This window comes from Engystomops pustulosus, chromosome 1 (genome assembly GCF_040894005.1).
Source record: "Engystomops pustulosus chromosome 1, aEngPut4.maternal, whole genome shotgun sequence".
NCBI lineage: Eukaryota > Metazoa > Chordata > Amphibia > Anura > Leptodactylidae > Engystomops > Engystomops pustulosus.
In genome coordinates, this window is record NC_092411.1 from 88,606,583 (window position 1) to 88,629,044 (window position 22,462).

Genomic DNA, 22,462 nt, shown 5'->3' on the forward strand with positions numbered 1-22,462 from the left:
ACTTGTATGTCCATATGGCTTTAGACATATCATGTGGTCATAAACAGCCACTACAGCTGACACTGAATGGGACCCAACCCTAATTTTTTTTGGTTTTTAATGAAAATTGATAGATATTGTTTTTTGATTGTCCAGGAGTTAGTTTGGAATGGCAAAGATCAATAAAAATACTGTATGTATTAATTCATCCCCTACTCAAATAAAGACCTTGTCATTTAAATCCATCATTTCCACCTGTAAAACACATTTTAAAGCATGGAGGATGGATTGGAGGATGGCAGCTACAGTATATAGAGTATATATTGCTAGTGCAGACATTTATGGCAGCCTGTGTCTCTGAATCAGGTGAGCAGAGGAGTTGGGGGTTATACCCATCAGTATATTTGTGTACCGCTGACTTTTTAGAAAGAAACCCTAATCTCACTGTTATTATGGCATCTGAGCAGCTTTTTGCCTACATTTCTATAGATTATGAATTTTCATTTTTTACAACAGATTCTCTTCAGATGTTACCATTGATCTCCCAACCTCCACAGTACTTTGTAGAGACCACAGAATTAGGACGCATCTAACAAATTTCACATATTCCAGCCTGTATATAGTAATAACAAATAAGAAGCACTTGGGGGTATTAGAACAGCAGTGTACTCCTGTTAGGATGTAGATTGATGGCATTAAATTCAGCAATTTTCTAATTTATCTGGAATCATGTCAATGTACACTTTTTGTGACACCCCAATTTTTTTTATTACTTATTTTGCTCCTTTACATGCTCAATCACATCTCATTTTGGGGCAGTTTTATAACTAAAATATCTCCTCATTTCTCTCCAACACTTTCCAAGTGTAGTATAAAGTGCATAAAAGGCGCAATAGATTTTTGCTAATATCTTTAGCCAGTTAGTTCTATAATACAGGTTAAGCCAAGATTCAAATACTCAAGACTTGAAGCAGCGGGCTATCACATCATGACCACTGCAGTTTGGCAATATTTAGATTGGATTAATCCAGGGAGCATTAGCTGTCCTTGTTCAGACGTAAGCCTATTTTTGTACCCTGCAACAGAACATTGTTTCCTAAAACACATCTAGTCTCCTAAATGTAAATGTTATAAATACAGAGATGGAAATCTTCAAGAAAGAGTCAAAAGGAAATACAACTAAAATACTAAAAGGTTCATTTCAACTCCACAAAGTCTCTGGATTAAGCACTGAGAACTTCAGGACTGACATCTCGATTGAAGTTGTCCGGTGCTTGCTATCATATAAAACTTCAGTTCTTATATTGATACTTCATATTCTCTCGTTTCCTGAAATAAAAAGTATAATTGAATTGGCATTGGAAATTTTCGAAGAGGCTGTTTCATGAAAAAGCCTGTCCTATTAGATTATCTGAGCATCATAGACTTTTTAGACTTTATGAGCCAGAACAGGACACAATCTATTAATGTGTCTCTATTTTGGCAGGTAGATAGTGAGGTCCATGTAAATTGCAGGGACTAAATGGTTCATTTGTAAATAATGTTTTACTATTTCATAAAAGGCAACATGTTTCAATGCAGAATGCAGAGCCTTCAACAGGTCAAATTATATACTCGAGTATAAGCCAAACTGACTATAAGTAGTGGACCCTAATCGTACCACAAAAAATAGGAAAACTTATTGTTTCTAGTATAAGCCTAGGGTGGGCAATGCAGTCGGTACTCTTTAATAAAATGCCCAGTAGTCTTCCCTCATTAAAAATGTCCAGCACCTCCCCCTTATTCATGAAATTTCCAGCAGCAGCCCCCTTAATAATAAAATGTCCAGCAGAGTCTAGATGTGCCTCTGCCCGTGCTGCCGGGAAGCTGGAGCTACAGGGAAAATACTTTTTTTTACATACTTCAGTATAAGCTGAGTAGGGCTTTTGCAGTCTAAAATTGTGCTGAAAAACTCAGCTTATACTTGAGTATATACGGTAAACCACGGGGGACTGAAGATGGCAGTTTCTAAATCCAAGGAGACTGTACTCTATGGGAAAGGGATTACCGGAATCTTTTTGGGCACAGTCTCTTTAGCATCTGTCTAGCATCTGTAAGCATCGGACTCAGGAGTTTTAATTGTGCCTGAAGAATACACTGATTCAGAGGAGAATGTGTTACCTATTTTAAACCTAATAAAACATTATTTGCAAAGACACCTTTCCTTTCCTGCAATTTATTTGGACCCTACTATCCACCTGGGAGTGCATCTGCAACCCTGAAAACGTCCCCTCCAATACATTTTTGATCATTAATCGAAACCCCCAAACCAGGGAGGTTGCAGCAACACACAATCTATGAATTCCTGAAGCAAGGTCAGCATAATCCATCTAGCATATTCACTCTACCATATTTTACAACTTGAGGCTCCTTTACATTTCCTCTAGCAACTAATTTTGGCAAATTAAGCAACATATGTATTACACGGACAGCGGTTCATTAATTCCTCAATCAGTGGTTGATGTTGCAAAGAATAGTTGCTAGTTGCTTCCCTTGGCAAAATCATGTGGTGATGATAAGCCCCATATTTCCCTCAATATAGTAATGGGTAAAATTTCTCCCATTTTGGTGTTCCAAACATGGAAAGAAATGGTCATGTGATCCAGCCCAAAAATAAGTGTCAAATAATGCATCACAGAAACTTATACAGGCAGTCCCCGGGTTACGTACAAGATAGGGTCTGGAGGTTTGTTCTTAAGTAGAATTTGTATGTAAATCGAAACTATATATTTTCCAATTGTAGATCCAGACAAAAAAATTTTTGGTCTCAGTGACAATTGGAGTTAAAACATTTTTTGCTGTAATGGGACCAAGGATTATCAATAAAGCTTCATTACAGACACTTTACAGCTGATCATTGCAATCTGGGACTATAGCAAAGCATCCAGAGAGCTTCACCAGAGGTCAGAGGGGTCCGTCTGTAACTATGGGTTGTATGTAAGTCGGGTGTCCTTAAGTAGGGGACCGCCTGTACTTTCATTTCAACCCCTCTACCTCTGAGTTGATCAGTTATAAGTCAGTGAACACATCAGTTATTAAGATAATCCCATTTCAAAAAGTAATAGCATTATTAATAATATTGTGTTTCTTTTTACTATATAGGATTATTGCAGATACCCTATCACTTCATGAAATGTTCGTTCACTGAGATGTCTTGTTTAACCTCCACCTACATTTCTAGCAAAATGCTTGGTAAGCGGATTCAACACACAGATGGACACATACCCCAGTTTCATAGATTGGATTGTCAAATTCTGTCTCTACAGTTATCTGGCTGTATGGATGGGAATACATAAGAGGAAGGCGAAGGCTGGAATAATATCTGCACCTGCAATCACAAGAAAATATGAAGATATTAGAATACTCTATAGACAATGACATTATGTATCCTGCGACTTTAATTTGTCTTGTTAACATGACATCAATTTGGTGCTACATTAGAAAGCAGCACTATCACAGAGTTTGCCCTGGCATTGCATTTGCTTGTATTTTGAGAAATGTATCAACTTGTTAATTTTATTATGGGGACAATATGATGGTATTTGGTAGGTGTTTGTGCTGTCCTATAATTATAATAACATATTATAAGACATCACCCAGGGACAACGTTTTGAAAGCGACAGAACTAACATTTATAAGTGTTCCAAAATAATACCCTTTCACCAATGCAGATGTAAAGGATCCCAGTCTATTGTCTACTCCATATTTATGTATTCAATTTACTGTACAGTGCAATTTCACTTCTATGTGACATATTGCTAGTGTCGGTGCACAAGACGTTACTGTTTATGAAAGCGATGCTCTACGTGTGGCAGAAATCCACAAAATACGTATATTTCTCTAAAAAGAGATGAGTGGCCTTGAAGAAAAACAACAGAAACTAACATCAGGAGATCATATCAGCCTTGAGGAGAAGATGCTATGTGACTGCCACATAGAACACCTTCCCTGCTGGTAATAATATTACTAAATAATAAGTATAGAAATTAACTGCAAGAAACCAACATTCTTATCTGTTCTGCCAATGGCCACCTGCTATAGAAACTTTTCATCAGAGTTTGGTATTTATTTAGTTCATAAAATTACTTAAAGGGAACCTGTCAGCAGAAATTGGCCTAATAAACCAATACCAGTATGTTGTCAGACAGGTCAATACCTTAAAATACTTAAACGGAACCTGTCATCTGGGCTCCCTCATGTCCCCATAGAGAATAGTGTACAAATTGCTGAAGGGTTTTTACAGTAAAACTGTCTTTTTCCAAAGAAAGATAAATTAGATGAAAGTTTACCTTTCTTTATGCAGAGCTGTGTCCCTAGTTCCATGTGAGTGGCCAGTGAGGAGTGGTTATCCCCCCACCCTCGGGAAATTGCTCTGCTATGCATCAATTTCAAATTTAAAAAACCCTCACATGTCCCCCATATTTCCTCCCCCCATTGCTTCCCCCCTCAGTACATCATACATGTCTGCCCCACTCATTACTGGCCACTCCCATGGGACTAGAATACAGCTCTGCATACAGGGAGGAGATATGGGGGACATGGGAGTTTTTTTTTTAATTTGAAATCAATGCATGACGGAGCAGTTTCCCAAGGGTGGAGGGGCGCCACTCCTCAGTGGCCGCTCCTATGGGATTAGGGACACAGCTCCGCATACAGAAAGGTAAACTTACATCTAACTTATCTTTTTTTTCTGAAAAAGACAGTTTTACTATAAAAACTCTTTGGCAATATATACACTATTCTCTATGGGGACATTGGGGAGCCAAAAAAGGTGCTCCTGATGAAAGGTTCCTTTTAAAGGGAACCTGTTAGAAGAAAATGACCCAGTAAACCACTACCAGTATGTTGTAAGGCAGATTAACACCTTCCAGAAAATGTTTTTTTCATAGTCCAGTGTGGTGGCATCATCCAGAAAATCAACTTTGAAGTGACATGTAAATTGATTGCATAAAGTCAAGGAGTGACTAAGAATGCCCCTTCATTGTAATTTATGGCCTTGTGTACAGTGATATCACTAACAAGGTCTCCTGAAGTCTGGTACATGACGTTAATCACACCAGAGGGGATATTCTGAGAGGAGGACTTCAGTGATAAGCTCTCCGCCACTGTGACTTTATACAACCAATCTATATCTCACTTCAAAGTTGATTTTCTGAATGATGCCACCATACCGGGCCACAACTGTTTTTCTAACAGATGGGTAAGTGTTTTACAGTGTAAACAATTCATTAACCTGCCAGTGCCCCATGGATTTGTTCTCATTACTTCAATAAAATCCAACTTTTACAGGGGTGTCAAACTGATATTTAATGGGGATACATCAGCCTTGTGGTTGCCTTAAAGGGGACAATGTAATTTTATTACTGTATAAATGTATCTATTTAATTTATTTACCCCTTTAATTTACAATTTTACTCAGTTTTATTGCTGTTTTATCTCCTATCACTCCCTAGGCTGGTCCGTGTAATATTCCATGGTGTGGGTGGGAACTCTCTAGGCAGACACTTCATGATTCCTCTAGTGCTGTGAGATGCTGTGTGCTGACGATGTGCTCAGATCATCAGGGTACAGGTTTATCTACACTTTTATTTAGCTTCTACACATTCTACTAGTATATGACACATAGAAAAAGAGAGATGACACAGATCAGAGATGAGAGGTGGATATCATACACAATGACACTCTCAGCTCTGCTACATCTCGGCTATAACACACAGCCAGCTCTGGTAAACCTCCTTCTTTTGCTATAAAGATCTTATCTGTAGTTTGTAGATTAGGTCTTTGCACACTACTGCTGCTTTCCTGCAGGAAATGTCTGTGTTTGAGCTCCTTTCTTAATGCAGGGAGCGGGGGAAAGGGGGCGGTTAATGTTATTTAGTTGTTTGCAATGTTGTCCTTTAATAATATTACTGTTCCATAACTTTATGGTGGTCCTTACACATTAGTATGTATATTATTATGTACACTATATATCTGTTCTGTGACATCACTGAAATTATGACTCTAGTGTTCATTAACCATGTGCTGTCATGTGCTTATTTACCATTTGTGTATTATGCCAGTACTGTGATATCACTGTGTTTATCATCACAGTACTATGACATCACTATGTGTATTGTTCTTTTACTCTTTCATCACTGTGAATGGTCCTGCTAATGTGACATCCCTGTGTGTATTATTTGAGTACCATGATATCACTGTGTGCATTATCCAAGTACTGTGACATCTCCGTGTGTATTCTCCCTGTACTGTGACATCACTGTGTGTATTATCCCAGTATTGTGACATCACTGTGTGTATTCTCTCTGTACTGTAACATCACTATTTGTCACCTATGCACTTTGCACTGTACTCATTACTTTCTATAACTATATTTGTAATCCACAACTGCCTGAGAATTGATATGGGTGACAACTGTGGGGCAGATTTATCAAGTGTCTGAAAGTCAGAATATTTCCTGTTGCTCATGGCAACCAATCACAGCTCCCCTTTAAAATATTCATGAGCACTGGTAAAATGAAAGCTGAGCTGTGATTGGTTGCCATGGGTAACTGGAAATAGTCTGACTTTCAGACACTTGATAAATCTGCCCCTGTGTCTCTGGCAAATAAATTTTATTTAAAATGAAAGACCTTGTCAGAGATATTGTATCAGTAATGGATGTTGGAACTTCAACTATTACCTTTGTAAATAGTGCAAACATAATATAAACATGTCAAGTTAAAGTGCTAATCTAAAACAGAGAGATTATATTTTGCTGAAACTGTATTCTGTATGCATACACAAATCAGCAGAATAGTTAAAAAAATTGTATAAATTGCATATTTAGTTTAATATTAAGTCTTATTCAACTTTTAGCACTACAAATGAAAAAAAAATCAATAGAAACATAGAAATGTTTTTTTCTTGTATATCATGGATTCATTTCTATATGTGGCAAAATATTATGATGGCTATAAGTAACTTCCATCCTTCTATCCATATATCATATGTGATATGTCACATTTATTCCTTTGGGGTTCTTGATAAATATCAAAATTCTATATACCAGTAAATATAGAATATTGGTATTTATCAGGAACCCCAAAGGTTCTTTTGTGTTTGCCTTGCAGTATATAGAGTGACCAGCAGATGTCACCATAATAACAGCGATGTGTAAACGGCTCAGATTGTCCCTTTTTATAGACTTTCCAAAATATCTATAAACCTATGATTTTAGGGATAATTTTATGTTTCTCTGATCATCAATACATTAGTACACAGTTGTCATATTTGTCACATTTTTAATGCTGCCATTTTCGGAGTGTACGACCTTTTGATCACTTTTTATTCCCGTGTATTGCAGTATATAGCAATTTTAATGATAATATATAATAGCCTGACTGTCTGCAGGCTATTGGGGATCATTTCACATGGGCTTTCATGAGCTCTCTCCATACAACCCCACAGCACCGCAAATTGGTTAGATCTTTTATTAAAATTTTTTTTTAAACTTAAAAATTTTTTTTTTTAGGTCTCCTAAGGTACTAGAACTTAAATGTATTGCCAGTATGTGGGGATTTTACTAGTGTGTATGTTACAGTTCAGACTGAAGGCCTGAAGGGGACAATTTAAGCCAATACAGTATTTTTTTTACCAATTGTTGTTTTAGCAGTGTATGAAGAGAACTCAGCCTGTGAACCTTCTCCATGCCACCTTAATGACTTCATCATGGGAACCTGTTAAAGGGAACCTGTCTTCAGGAGCCATTTTTTGGCTCCACCATGCCCCCATGGAGAATGGTGTACATATTGGCAAATAGTTTTTATAGTAAAACTGGCTTTTTTTCAGAAAAAAAGAAAATACGTTAGTTCAGCAGAGCCGTGTCCCTAGTCCCATGGGAGTGGATTTTATTGTAACCTAAATGTTCTAAATATGCGCTAATAAAGGAGATTGTTCGAGTTTCCTCAAGTTTCCCACGGGCTGGACGTTGAATTTATTCATGTGCTTTCCTCCCGCCCTCGGGAAACCACTACGTCATGATTTCAAATTTTAAAAAACTCCCATGACCCCCATAGCTCTTCCTCCATTGCTTCCCCCATCAGTACATCATACACGTCTGCCCCGCTACTCACTGGCCAGTCCCATGGGACTAGGGACACAACTCTGCATACAGAAAGGTGAAGTTTCATCTAACTTACGTTTTTTTGGAAATAGACAGTTTTACTATAAAAACTCTTTGGCAATGTGCACACTATTCTCTATGGGGACATCGGGGAGCCAGAAAAAGGGATACTGATGACAGGTTCCCTTTTAGGGGTTAAAGTAGTATAGTCATGTGACAAATATAATACACAACAGTGCCATGTTGTTCAATGGTGATACACATCATACTATGAAATGCTGTATCTTTTATGAAGAGTTAGTATGGCGCTGGCATTGCCCTGGCTAAAAGAGTTTGGAGGTAACAATTGCACAAAGCTCTACATCTGGATACACAGCTAACACAATTCTTTCTTGCTGTTTCTGTTACATTTACCTTGTTATGTATATGTAAGCGCCTCCAAGCAGCACAGAAATGATCACTACCGGAATAAATATTGCTAACGCCATGTTCCCTCCTTCCAATGAAGTCTCTGCAGCCGCCTCTGCCACTGGATAAAATAAAGTAGATGTTTTCACATAACACATAGATATAAGCTTTAACATCCATACTTAAAACTTTAATATGTTCTCATTGAAGCAACAGAAGGACAAATTGATGGAGTCATGGGACACTTATTTAAAAAGTCATTTACCATTATATAATTTTACCTACACTTTTTCAAGTGTTTTAAAGTAATTCTGGTCACTTACTGCATTATTCCAAGATTTCTATTAATATTTTCTCTATCATATTTTGATGTTATATTACAGGAAACCTACCATTTGATTTGATGCATTATGAAGCAAACATACCCTGAGACTGCTATAGCTATAATGATGCAGGATCATATCTTGGTTAATCCCTGAGCTGAGTGGTTTTGCTGATAAAACAGATATAACATTATGATAATGAAGCTGTGTCGCTTCTAGGGCTGCTTCAGCGCTTCTCCTAGCACGTGAGTTTTTCTCTGCAGGAGAGGATGATGTAATCGTCTTGTGTCTGAAAGCAGAATAATCAATTGCTGCACCATCCCCCAGCTGCTGTGTATGAGTGATCCAGCTCAGGTTCATTAGTCATGCTTGACTAACCTCCATTTGTAATTACAAGCTCAGCCTCTAACACGATCAAGGCAGCTAGCCTGACCCAGCTTTCCCAAGGTCCTGAATATTATAATTGTTTTTTTAGCAAACCCACTCAACTCAGGGATTAACCAATATATGATCCTGCATCAGTGTATCTACAGCATTCTCAAGGTTTGTTTGCTTCATAATGCATCAAATCAGATGGTAGTTACCTATTCATAAATCTTATGCCGTGATAATCTTGGACACAGTTGCAATGAAATCCAAAAGCAGTCATCCCATTATATTCAATGACACAGATAAAACTATGGATAACATAACAGAACTAAAGTGGATCAAGGTAATGTTATCCATAAAACATCTTAGGACCTATTAAAGGATCGATCTTACATAGTTTTTGGTACAAACTAATATATTAAAATCTAATTATCTTTAAAGCCTTATATTTTATTATCCTCTGAAGTGCCAAATGTCAGGGGGTGTTGTAGGGGTGTTGTGTCCATACCTTTTAACACATTTATCATCAATATGTGATAAGTTTAACATAATTTATATCTCCCTAGCTGTCTATTTCTTGCCATATAATGTGACTTACCTTGTAATGCATGCTCAAATCTATCTTGAGTTGCTATAAAAAAATGAAAGAATAGTCAATAAAAAATACATTTACCACAGATCAATATGAAATTTTCTATGCAGCAGTGTTTTACCCTATAAGCACCAGTCTGTTACCGGTTTTATATTAGTATTTGGGGACCGTCTGCACCTAAAATAATTGTGTGCCCTGCAAATACTCCATATCTAACCCCAACCCATATAATGTGTAATTTCTTGCAGCTCCAATCTAAAATGCCCTCATTTCTGTAGCCCCCCTTTTTAGTACCACCTTTCTTTTCTATTGCCCACTTTATAGTGCTCTTTTTTATGCAACCCGATCTCATTACTGTAGCCCCACCCTTTTCTGTATCCCCCCTTTGTAGTTCTCCCTTTTATGTAGCCGCCTCCTAATAGTGCTCCTTTTTCTGTAGCCCCCTTTTTATACCACATATATTCGAGTATAAGTCAGCCCGAGTATAAATCGGCCCGAGTAAAAGCTGAAGTGCCTAATCTTACCACAATATAAACTGGGGACCTTATTGACTTGAGTATAAGCCTAGTGTGGAAAATGTAGTCGCTACTCATTAAAGAAATGTCCAGCAACCTCCCCTCATTAATAAAATGTCCAAAGCAGGGCCCCTCAAAAACGCACAGCCCCCAATAGAAATGTCCTCTGCACAGCCCCCACAGTCCTGTCCTCTGCCCAGCCCATAATAGTAATGTCCCCGCCCAGCCCCTAATAGTGATGGCCCCTGCACAGCCCCCACAGTAATGGCCCACTGGCAATCCTCATAGTAGTTACCCCCTGGCAGCCCCCATAGTAATGTCGCCCTGGCAGCCCCCATAGTAATGTATGTCCCCTGCCCAGCCCCCATGGTGATGTCCCCTGCCAGGCCCCCATAGTAATGTTCCCTGTCCGGCCTCTAAAGTAATGTCCCTGATCAGCCCCCTTAAAATAAAAACCTGTATACTCATCTTTAATGCTCCTCTTCTCGCAACAGCTCCAGGTTCCTTTTCTCACCGCAGCTCCTCGGCAGATTGCCAGAGGCATATCTATGCGTGCTGTCCATGTGTAATTGGCCACGTCATAGTGTGTGCGCACTGGCAGCATGCATAGACATGCCTCTGGTCATCCACCGGGTAGCCACAGGGAGAAAAGGAACCTGGAGAGAAGAGGAGCATTGGAGATAAGTATGCAGTTTTTATTTTAAGTTCTTTTGGCTGCGGCCAGGGACCAGGTGCTCTATGTGGTGGACAACCGTTTTAACCTATAAGCAGAATTGTTTTACCCTATAAGCAGTAGGGTTTTGCCTAACACAATTGGGACACACAGGATGCTGCCACTTTGTACTATAGAGTGATAGACACTCTGTGCCACCATATTGCACCAATATGAGAAGGCATGCTTGAGAGAAAGAATTGCCTTGTAATACTGGAAAAAGCAGAGCGCTCTGGCACTCATAGGGATTTCCTAGCAATGGTATTACCCTATCACCAGCATATTTCCCACTATATTAAAGGGATTGTCCCATGTTAACACATTGACACAGGATCTGACTGCTGGGACATCGACCGATGTCACGAACGGGACCTTCACCCATCTGGATAGCAAGGATCCCATTCTCACTAACTGAGCTGTAAGTTAAGCATGCATCCATTTTATATTACAGGAGTCTCTAGTACTTCTATGTATTGTCTATGTGAGTCCTGGAGATACCAAAGTGCTTGCTTGGCAAGTAAAAACACTCCTGTACTACAGAAATGCCAATGTACTACTGAAATGCCCCACTCGCCGCTCCTCTATTTGTGAGAATGGAAGCCCAATTCTCTGAATTATTGATTGTCTGTTTTTTATGATCAATGGGGTTCCAGCAGTTGGAACCCCTATACTGTGATAAGGTATAACATGCAAACTTTGTACAACCCCTTTAACAGCACCCACAGGAAGATTTGCCTTTTTATGTGAAAACTCACATTTGCATACAAAAAATTGGCAAAAATTGAATTTCATTTAAAGAGTGTAAAAAGTTAATCATGTCTTTTTCTCCAAACATGCTTTAAAAAACTCTCACAATTGCCCTGAGACTGTCACCTTAGGCCAGCTTCCCTTTAGATTACAAAATACCCTAAACTTTTTTTTTTTAACAAAATAGATACCGTATATACTTGAGTATAAGCCGACCCAAGTATAAGCTGAGGCCCCTAATTTTACCACAAAAACCTGGGAAAACCTATTGACTATATAGCTAGCCCCCATAGTGATTTCCCCTGTCAGGCCCCCATAGTAATGTCCCATATCCCCCAGTATATAGCCAGCCCCCTGCCCCAGTATATAGCCAGCAGCGGGGGAAGACGGAAAGGTGAGTTTTGATATATATGTTTTTTTTACTCAAGTATAAGCCGAGTTTGGGTTTTCAGCACATTTTTTTGTGCTGAACAACTAGGCTTATACTTGAGTATATATGGTAAATACATTTAAACTTGGCCTTAAACTTAAATAGAGCTAAAATCTTAATGTACATTCAACCAACATAATTTGTAGATTTGATATATAGTATTTTTTAAAGAGATTTTTTAAATCTTTTGCACTTTCATCTTTTACCTGTTGTAAAAGAGTTATTTGGCGTGACTAATCTACCCACTTGATATATCAATCCTAATATACAAGATCCTTCATGTGTCTTAGGAGATACAGATGAACAGTAGGGAATTATTCAGCTTTGATTGATAGTTTAGTGGGAACACAGGGACTAGGTGGGCCATACATTTTAAAGCCACCATCCTAGTGACTGATTTACATTTGTGAACAATTGTAGATCATGCCATAAAGATCATTTCAACATCTTAAAAAAAAATCTATATTTCTATTGTATTATGATACATTATGTGTTTGTGGTCAATTTTCAGTTTTCACTATTTGTTAAATGAAGCCAAAAATTACATCCAATCCTTTAGTTTCAGAACCAATAAATCAAGCAGAACTACAAACCACAAATGAGGAATAAGGTTCCATACACAGAAGTAAATGCATGTTCCCGGCTGTCGAATTTAGACGATCGTATAACATTGTGGGTGTCATTTATCAAAGTGTTGCTGATTAATGAGGTTGTTCTGGCTGCAGGTTTAGTCTATTTGAATGGAAGCTACAGACAGAACAGCCACATTAGGCGATAATGGAGTTTGATGACTTGTAACTCCTCCTATTGCTCTATATAAATACTCAATAAAGAACTCTGCAGGGTCAATTACGCTGAAACTGCTGCTAAAAGATGTGTTGAAAGTGTCTCCTTGAAATTCTTACTTCGTATGGATGACTGGTAATGGAAGTATATATGTATAAATGTTACATATATTTTGAACCAAAATATAAACATCTAATTTATATACTTTAAGGTTAATTAACATTTTGATCTTATTTGCCATAGTAAATACCAACGTAAATTATATAACAAAACTTTTACAAGTTTTCGATAAACAAAATTTGAGTATAATAATAAAACTGTGGCTCATTCTAAAAATTAAAAACTTGTAATAAAGCAGATGCTTCACACTATGTTATCCAGAGCTGGGTAACAAGTTACTCTAGCACAGACATCTGTTTCGTATAACCTGGCAGAATCTCTCTTTTTATCTCTACTGGGTGACATGAAATGTGTTGGGCATTGAAGATACCATCTGCTCACTAAGGCCTTTGTGGTATACAATAATTTGTTTTTAAGACCCCTTAAACTCTAAAGTACCAAGAAGTAAATGACAAAGAGTGGTTGACTATTCTTACTCAATAAGTCCCTACGAATTTCTTTATTTCATAAATGACTCATGGGATTAGTTTCAAAGACCTGCATGCAAATATGCAACACTGGAAGGATATGTAATAATAAAATAATATGCTAGGGTTACTCAGTTTCATACATTGTGGAAGGGGGGGGGGGGCTAGGCCATCCAGAGGGTCAACCGGAAGTATGGTAAAAGAGACATACTATAAATACCTTTGCATACTGGAAGTGGTCCACTCCACTGTGATGGCTGACCTAGGATACATTTAATGGTAACTTCTCCCATTAATTCAAAACCTTCATAGCACATAAAGGTGAGTGACTCTCCAGGTAGATAAAGCCTTTTGTAGAGTATTTGATAGCCATTTTCTGGTAGGCCAGGATTATCACAGGCAAGCGACTCTTCAGCTGTAATGACATGCATCATATATTAATTCAGGACAAGAGAACTTACCATAGTGTTTGTGTCTGTTATGCTGGGAAACATTTCTCAAAACCAGGCAATTTCAAAATGGACTCTAACTAGTTCAAAGATAACTTTGCCATAAGTGCCAACCCCTAAAACCATTTCCTATTTGCCAAATTTGCTTTGTGATCTTGACTCCAAATAGTTGATATAAGATATTTTCTCATCGACCTGATGTGGTACCAGGGGAACTGACACCCAAAAATAAACAACAGCCATAAAAATAAAAGTTATAGGAGTGCATTTACTAAGGGTCAACGGACCACATTTCCACCGGGTTTCCCGACTATTTCTGTTTTGCACCGCATTTAACAAGTTTTTGGCGCACGCGATCAGATTTTGGTGCCGACTTTCATGTGACACAAAGCATGGCCATTGGACAACCCAACTGATTTGGACTAAGCGCGGGATTTAAAATTCAAATTGTATCGCAAGCCATGCACTCACATGCACACCAGGAAGAAGAAGGTGAGCTCCGGCAACCTGAGCGGGGAAGCAACACATGTAGGATCTCGGGTGCATAATCTTGTTGAATTGCGGCAGACTTCATCCTCGTCGGACAACGCACCTCGGGGATCACGCAGGGACCAGGAAAGTAAATGTGCCCCATTCTGTTGTCTTTATGGAACTATGGGTAGTTCAAACCATGAAAAACTGGATGAGACTGTTACTTTTCCTCACCAAGCTTTTTAGTGGGACATTGCCCATTTGCTTTCATCACATCAAGAATTGTAGTTGAGCTATATACTAGATGCATTGTAAAAACTGGACTTATATAAATTATGCATTATATTTCATTTATAATTATTGTTTTTAATCACACATAAATTTTCTACATTTTTAAATAAAAATCTCCTGCTTACATAACAGACGTAGACCTGCAGTTCTGACTAGTAAGCTACCAACCTTTTTTCCCCAAAAAAATAAATGTACAATTCCTGCACATCTACCACCTCACAACTGAGATATTAAGTGAGACAGTAAATTACAAGGACAAAGGGAAAAGTCAAGTTTGTTGGCATTTTGACACAGAGACCATATATAATTATATGGGTGTTTCCTTCTATTGATTCCTTGACTATCTCTTTGATGCAGCAAACATATTGTGACAGCCACAATCAATGCATTCAATAGATCTGCTGATATGACAGAGGAAGAGTGCTGGTGAGTCACCTCTAAACAAAGTAACAACATATTTTCCTCTCACTTTTTGCTCACAGTGGCACAGAAATTCATTTTTTTTGACAGCTGATAAAATAGTTTGCTGCATATTACTGAGCACAAAGCTATTTATGTTTGAGAATATTTTACTTGATTTTATGTAGTTCCCTGCTCAGTTCTTCTCACATACCTTGCGTTTTTAGGCCGAATTCACACGAACGTACGGGGGGCATATGTACGGCCGCAAGCTAGCGGCTGTACATAAGTCCCCCATAGATGTGGGGGACTTGTGGCTCCGTACCGCTCCGTACACGGGGGAAAAAATAGGAAATGTCCTATATTTCCCCATTCGCACAATTGTGCGCTATACATCTCTATGCATGGCCGCTGCTTAATGCAAACAGCTATACGTTTGTGTGAATTCGGCCTTACATTGATATACCTATATTACACTTAGATTACTCTTAGACATTTCTATATTACACTTATATCTTATGTAGCTTGTTATATTACACTGACAAACTGTAACTCATGGACCTTGAAATGTTACACTGATAGGCCTTGCTATTTTATAATCTAAATATTTGCTTTAATGGTAATTTGTTCTCTAACTTAAAATCCTGTAGTCCACAGGGGCCATGGCCCAGCCCAGGTAGGGCTGCTGGACACCTTATTTGCGAGGGGAGGATGCTGAACACCTTATTTGTGAGGGTAGGCTGTTGGACATTTCATTACTGAGGTGAGGCTGTCTGACATATCATTAGTGGGGGAGGCTGCTCAACAGTATCTTAATACTGCTGGACAGTACAAATATAAATGGGCTCCTGCTAAACAAAAAAAACTAATTAAAAAAAATTGCCGGATTGCTTATCCCCCACCCATATCCTCCAATCCAATATTATTTGCAACACGGTTAATAAAGCAGTTATATATGTAATATGAAGTTAACCTTTAAAGAACACCAGTCATCAGGTCTCTGTAACTAATTCTATCACCACTACATGTAAGAGCAGCTCACAAGCATTCCATCCCAGCCTTTATCTAGTTATTTTATACATTAATCATTCTAAAATCATATTTTCTTTATTATGTAAATGAGGCAGGGCATTTAGAGAGAGAAAGTGATGTCACCCATATTACCCCTCCACTCTCTCCTCCCTCCACTCATTTCTGTGTGTAATATATAGTAAAGCATTGCTAATCCTTGTGCTTTATCTGCTGCCTGTGAGAAACACAGACAACTGCTACAGGATGCAGTCATGTGTATAGGAGTATCTCAAACACACACAGGCTGCAGGGGGTGCCAGCACCAGGAAGCACATAGAGGAGCCAGCACCATGAGTGTCACATCATTATACAGGCTGTCAGTCATGTGCATAGGAGTATCTCATACACACAGGCTGCAGGGGGTGTGGCCGCAAGAACAATGATGCACATAGAGGAGCCAGCACCTGTAGTGTCACATCATTATACAGGCTGGCAGTCATATGTATTAGGGTATCTCATACACACACAGGCTACAGTGGCGTGACCACCCACACCTGGAAGCACATAGAGGCAGCCAGCACCAGGAGTGTCACATCTTTATACAGGCTGTCAGTCATGTGTACAGGAGTATCTCATACACACAGGCTGCAGTGTGCGTGGCAGCCAGCATCCGGAAGCACATAGAGGAGCCAACACCAGGAGTGTCACTTTATTATACAGGCTGTCAGTTAAGCACTGGGGGGGGGGGGGTGTCTGTGCCTCACACTCATGAATACTGGACTGCTGAATATGATAGTGGCTAATTGGACCCATCTCAGGTCATTTGCATACAGCTTTTGGACCTGATAGTTTAAGATTACAGGCATGTAGAGGGACAATATTAGGGTCAATTCTTTCTATTGGCAGTTTATGTAAATATATTTAGTTTTGGGGGGTTTAATTGGCCTGACAGCTTCTCTTTAAGTTTTTGCCCACTCATTGTTGCAGTATCACACCATACTGTATATTCAATAATGATTATCAGAACTACAGAATGGCATAGACCTATTATGTAGCTTAATCTTAATGTTTTATTAAGAAATGCTGACTCATCAAAATTCTATCTAATTTAAATTACCAGTCCAAGGAAAGAAACTATTTTTTTGGATTTGCAGAAGTTGACAAAATACAGGTCTGAAAAGCTAATTTATAAAGTCATGACTAATGGGGTTTTCACATTCGAAAATTAAGCGTCTTGTAAGTAAGTAATTTATTTTCCTTGGCCCCAGCTTTATACACTTAACTGTTAAATTAACTCTTTTGTTAATTTAACTGAATTCCACTGTTTATTTAACAGTAAACCTTGAGTTGTAAACAACAGTGAGTCTCATTTAAAAAGGTCATTGTTTTATAGTAATAGTGAAGCAATAAAAAATGTCAGTAACAAAAGTTGTGACTTCCATGTTTCGGTACATCAAAGAGATAAGTGATGGAGGAAATGTCAAATATAATGTTGTTCTTCTTTCTCAAACGAAATGAAATATAAATTCAGAAGGAAACAAAAGGAGTAAAGGGGGGCATGAATGAGTGAATGTATATTTATCGTATAGACAGGCTACTAGATGGTAATGTGAATCTGAATGAGTTGTGCTACTATGCACAACTCTGGAAAAGCATGTTTTAATATATCTCTATGATACAGCACATCTGGATGCTTGTAGTAGGAAAGTAGGCTTGTCGTGTTTGTAGTAACTCTCCTAGTGGATTTTGGGACTGGCGACTAAAGTCCCTATCCAAGGTAAATTCATTTCTTATTTATTTAAGTTACAATTGCTAACATAAAACACATTTTAATCCCAAATTGCTAAATTTAGTAGGTGATCCTCTGATGTCACTTGTGGGCAGGGCTGTCAACAAACGCATCATCAGTGTTCCTCCATTAAAAAAAATCATACATTTTCCATTCTTATTCAATAATTAGCTTACAGATATCTCTCTACTTATTTTTAACTCTTAATACTGCTACTGGGTTAAATTTTTTTGTTATTTATTAAAATAAGGGACTTACTGTTAGGAATTTACATTGGTATGATCAATTTATCTTAAACGGAAATCAGAGTCAAGACCCTGTATTCCAACTCTTGGTTCGTCTCTCTCTCATAATAATATAATGCACTGACCATTTAAAATAAAGACTTCAAGAAAGCAGTTCATTACAGCCTTAAATCATCCTTTGTAAGAAATAGCAAAATCCTATATGAATCTTAATCCAACCAGGCTTCCGTACTTGGTCCAAAGAGCAAAGCTTTCTACTTATAAAACAGCAAATCCAGTATATTACATGCTTCCACATGGCACAATGAGTAAATCTCACTGTATATTGGATGGATGGAATACATTGGGGCACATTTACAAGATCACCAGAGCCCACTTCAAGTGCATTGTCCTTCTATAATGCTGCGTGCGGCGATTCATTAAGATCGGGCACCTGAAATCATGAATGTGTCGCTTCCCCGCACTGGTCCGACAGAATTCACCATCTTTTTTGTGCTGCATCTTTAACATTGGGCTTGTGACATAATTTGAAAGTTAAATACAGCAATCTGTCCGAAACCTGACATTATACAGCTAAATATTAAATATTTAGCTGTATACTGTCAGGTACATCCAGGTTATTGCATACGCTCATAGATTTGCGCATCATATTCCATGGTTTTTTTCAGCAGATCTTAATGTTTGAAGAGTTACTGATGCTACACTCCAGCCCAAAAACAAAATGCTACTGTACATTAGACACAATGTTAGGCACAATGTTACTCACAATATGCTTTACTTACCCCGTAGGTTCTTTTCTGAATTGACAACTGACTTCTCCAAGAAAACTTTCTTTTAGTTATTAACAAAACTCTCTTCACTGCTACAGTTCAAAGGGGAAGAGTTTGGTATAACAATGACTTATGGGTGGCCTCCCTGAAGAAGTCAACATTCATTTTGGAAGAGTCCCAGTGGGGGCTGAATAAAGCAATGTAGTAACCCAGAGATAAATGGAGAGCACTAGTTATCTTTATTATCCATGAATGGGTGGAGGTTTGCTCTAAATGACTCAGAACCTAAATGGGCATCAATACATATTAGAGTTCATGGGGGTCTTTATAATTGGTGATTTTGTTTCTGTTGTTTCACTGATATTTGGCGTGTATTATTTATCAAACAAGAAGCGCAGATACATTATACTAAAAATTCTGAAGGAATTTTGTGTAAAATGTATCTGTACTTCCTGTTTGATAAATAACGCAATGCAATTGAAAATCCGCAGTCACACTTCATACATGCTTGTTGGCTTGCTTGGCATGAGAGAGGGGAGAACTTTTGGGAAAAATAAAGAAATTGCAGCTAGTAAATATTCTCAGGGATTCACAGACACAAACTGAGGAAGTCAATCAAACTTGCACAGATCAATCAATCAATAAGCGAGGAAACTGATAAAAATGTTTGCAGAATTCAATTGATAAATGACCATCAATATTTTTCATAGTATTTTTAACATATATGATTTTTGACTTACAAACACAATGTGGGATTTTTGATGTCCAGATGGGGGTCCCTGTTTCCCGGCTGTAGCATGTTAGAAGGGAGATTCCTTCAAGAACAAATCCTGTGTTGCATGTATACTGGATCGTGGTTCCCACCAAGAGGACTGGATCTGAAATAAGACGAGTGGAGTGCTCCACCTCTCCAGGATCTGTGCAGTACATGACTGCAACACAAAGAGAAAGATGAACCATGGTTAATATACCTTCACATATATTCTCTATGTAGATTGGGAAAGGGATAAAAAAAAAAATAACATTGGAAATAAAAAAGCTGTTATAAAAATGCGTTTGTTGGGATGTAAACTAAAACTTTATAATTAACTTAATTGAGTTGCCCTACATTCATCAGAGCCAATATGTTTAAATAGAATAACATTTAATTGTAAAAATATAAAATCATTAATACTTCTTATTATAAATGACAACTAAAAATGACATTGAAATACATTGAATGTATTGAAGCCACTTGGATGTAATGCTTAATCTGAAAGAAATGTAGAGTATATGATTCCATCAGGGCTGTTGTTCCTTTGAGTTATAATAATAAAAAATATTTATACCACCTAAGGCTACATTCACATGACCGTTGGGGGACCTATATACGGCCACAACCTTGCGGCCATACGTCCCCTATAGGCTGGCAAAGGGCAGAAGGAGTTGTAAGGTGCAGCACACCTGCGGCACTGTACCGCTCCGTACCCGGAGAAAAGATGGCACATGTCCTATCTTTCCCCGTATTTCCTCCTCCTCTACTGCGCGCCGTAAGTATGCCCTCCGTGCTACAGTCTGGCGGGCATACGTTAATGTGAATGCAGCCTTAGAATGTTTACATATACACATTATATACACATTATATATATACACATTATATATAATGTGTGTATATACACATTATGATTAACCAAGTAAGACAGAGGACCACCTAGCATTCCCCAATCCCCAGGTGATTCTTTGCAAACCTTTAGCCTTCAACAACAAAAAAATCAAAACCTAAATTTAATTTAATCCTAATTAGAGATGAGCGAACACTAAAATGCTCGGGTACTCGTTATTCGAGACGAACTTTTCCCGATGCTCGAGTGCTCGTCTCGAATAACGAACCCCATTGAAGTCAATGGGAGACTCGAGCATTTTTCAAGGGGACCAAGGCTCTGCACAGGGAAGCTTGGCCAAACACCTGGGAACCTCAGAAAAGGATGGAAACACCACGGAAATGGACAGGAAACAGCAGGGGCAGCATGCATGGATGCCTCTGAGGCTGCATAATCGCACCATTATGCCAAAATTATGGGCAACAGCATGGCCATGACAGAGTGACAGAATGAAGCTAGATAGCATCTAAAACATCCAATAATTGACCCTGACACTATAGGGGACGGCATGCAGAGGCAGCGGCAGCAGCGGCAGGCATGGCAACATACCCTAAATGGACTCAGGCTTCAAACCAATGGGTAGCAGAGAGGAACCAAAGGAGGTGAGCAAGAAGCGCTCAAATAATATCGGTACATGATAAAAGTTTGCCAGTATATTTTGTGGATTACACAGCAGGGTGGCGACAAAGTTAACATGGAAGCCATGAAAACAACCCAAAATTCTGCCTGACACAGCTCGTTTGATAAGGGGACCATGTATGGAGGCAGTGAACTAGTAGTAGATTAAAGGTGCTGCAGTTAAAACTATGTTAGTTGGATCTTGGCATGGAGCTGGCGCTCCGCTGCCAGGCGAGCTTTCGCCAATCCAAGCCCCTGTCTCTAGGCTACTCCCCAAACAGCACTTCTAAGAACCTTTTGTATAAGATCAAGTGTAGTAGCGTTCTTATAAGTTTAGGATATGCCGGGTGAGGGGAATGTAAACAGATGCGCAAGAAGCGCTGAAATAATATCCCTAAATGGTAAAAGTTTGCAAGTATATTTTGGGGATTACACAGCAGGGTGGCGACAAAGTTAACAACTTTGATGTGGAATGCCCTGTAATAGCTCTTGGGCGGTGTGCCTTTTATCGCCTAGGCTCAGCAGTTTCAGCACCGCCTGCTGTCGCTTAGCGACGGCACTGCTGCTGTGCCTAGAGCTACCGACTGATGGCGCCATGCCCACGGATGGTAATTCGGAGGAGGAGGAGGTGGAGGAGGGGTGGGAGGAGGTATAGTAGGCCTTTGAGACCTGGACCGAGGTAGGCCCCGCAATTCTCTGCGTCGGCAGTATATGACCAGCCCCAGGGTCAGACTCGGTCCCAGCCTGCACCAAGTTAAGTGTAGTAGCGTTCTTATAAGTTTGGGATATGGCGGGTGAGGGGAATGTAAACAGATGCGCAAGAAGCGCATGATGCGCATGGAGCTGGCGCTCCGCTGCCAGGCGAGCTTTCGCCAATGCAAGCCCCTGTCTCTAGGCTACTCCCCAAACAGCACTTCTAAGAACCTTTTGTATAAGATCAAGTGTAGTAGCGTTCTTATAAGTTTAGGATATGCCGGGTGAGGGGAATGTAAACAGATGCGCAAGAAGCGCATGATGCGCATGGAGCTGGCGCTCCGCTGCCAGGCGAGCTTTCGCCAATTCAAGCCCCTGTCTCTAGGCTACTCCCCAAACAGCACTTCTAAGAACCTTTTGTATAAGATCAAGTGTAGTAGCGTTCTTATAAGTTTAGGATATGCCGGGTGAGGGGAATGTAAACAGATGCGCAAG

At 39.0% G+C, this 22,462-nt stretch overlaps 1 protein-coding gene across 3 annotated transcripts in view; it reads right to left on the reverse strand.

Moving 5' to 3' along the window:
* Positions 1-492: 492 nt before the first annotated feature.
* SEZ6L (seizure related 6 homolog like) overlaps positions 493-22,462 on the reverse strand; it is a 275,273-nt gene continuing 253,303 nt past the window's right edge. For all 3 annotated transcript variants that reach the window (XM_072147007.1, XM_072146997.1, XM_072146989.1), the window contains 6 exons: positions 19,757-19,948; positions 13,812-14,006; positions 9,821-9,853; positions 8,537-8,651; positions 3,244-3,346; positions 493-1,308 (listed from right to left, as the gene is read on the reverse strand). In XM_072147007.1, coding sequence (XP_072003108.1) covers positions 1,279-1,308; positions 3,244-3,346; positions 8,537-8,651; positions 9,821-9,853; positions 13,812-14,006; positions 19,757-19,948 — 668 coding nt within the window. In that variant the 3' untranslated portion in view covers positions 493-1,278. The remainder of the gene's footprint in view (positions 1,309-3,243; positions 3,347-8,536; positions 8,652-9,820; positions 9,854-13,811; positions 14,007-19,756; positions 19,949-22,462) is intronic.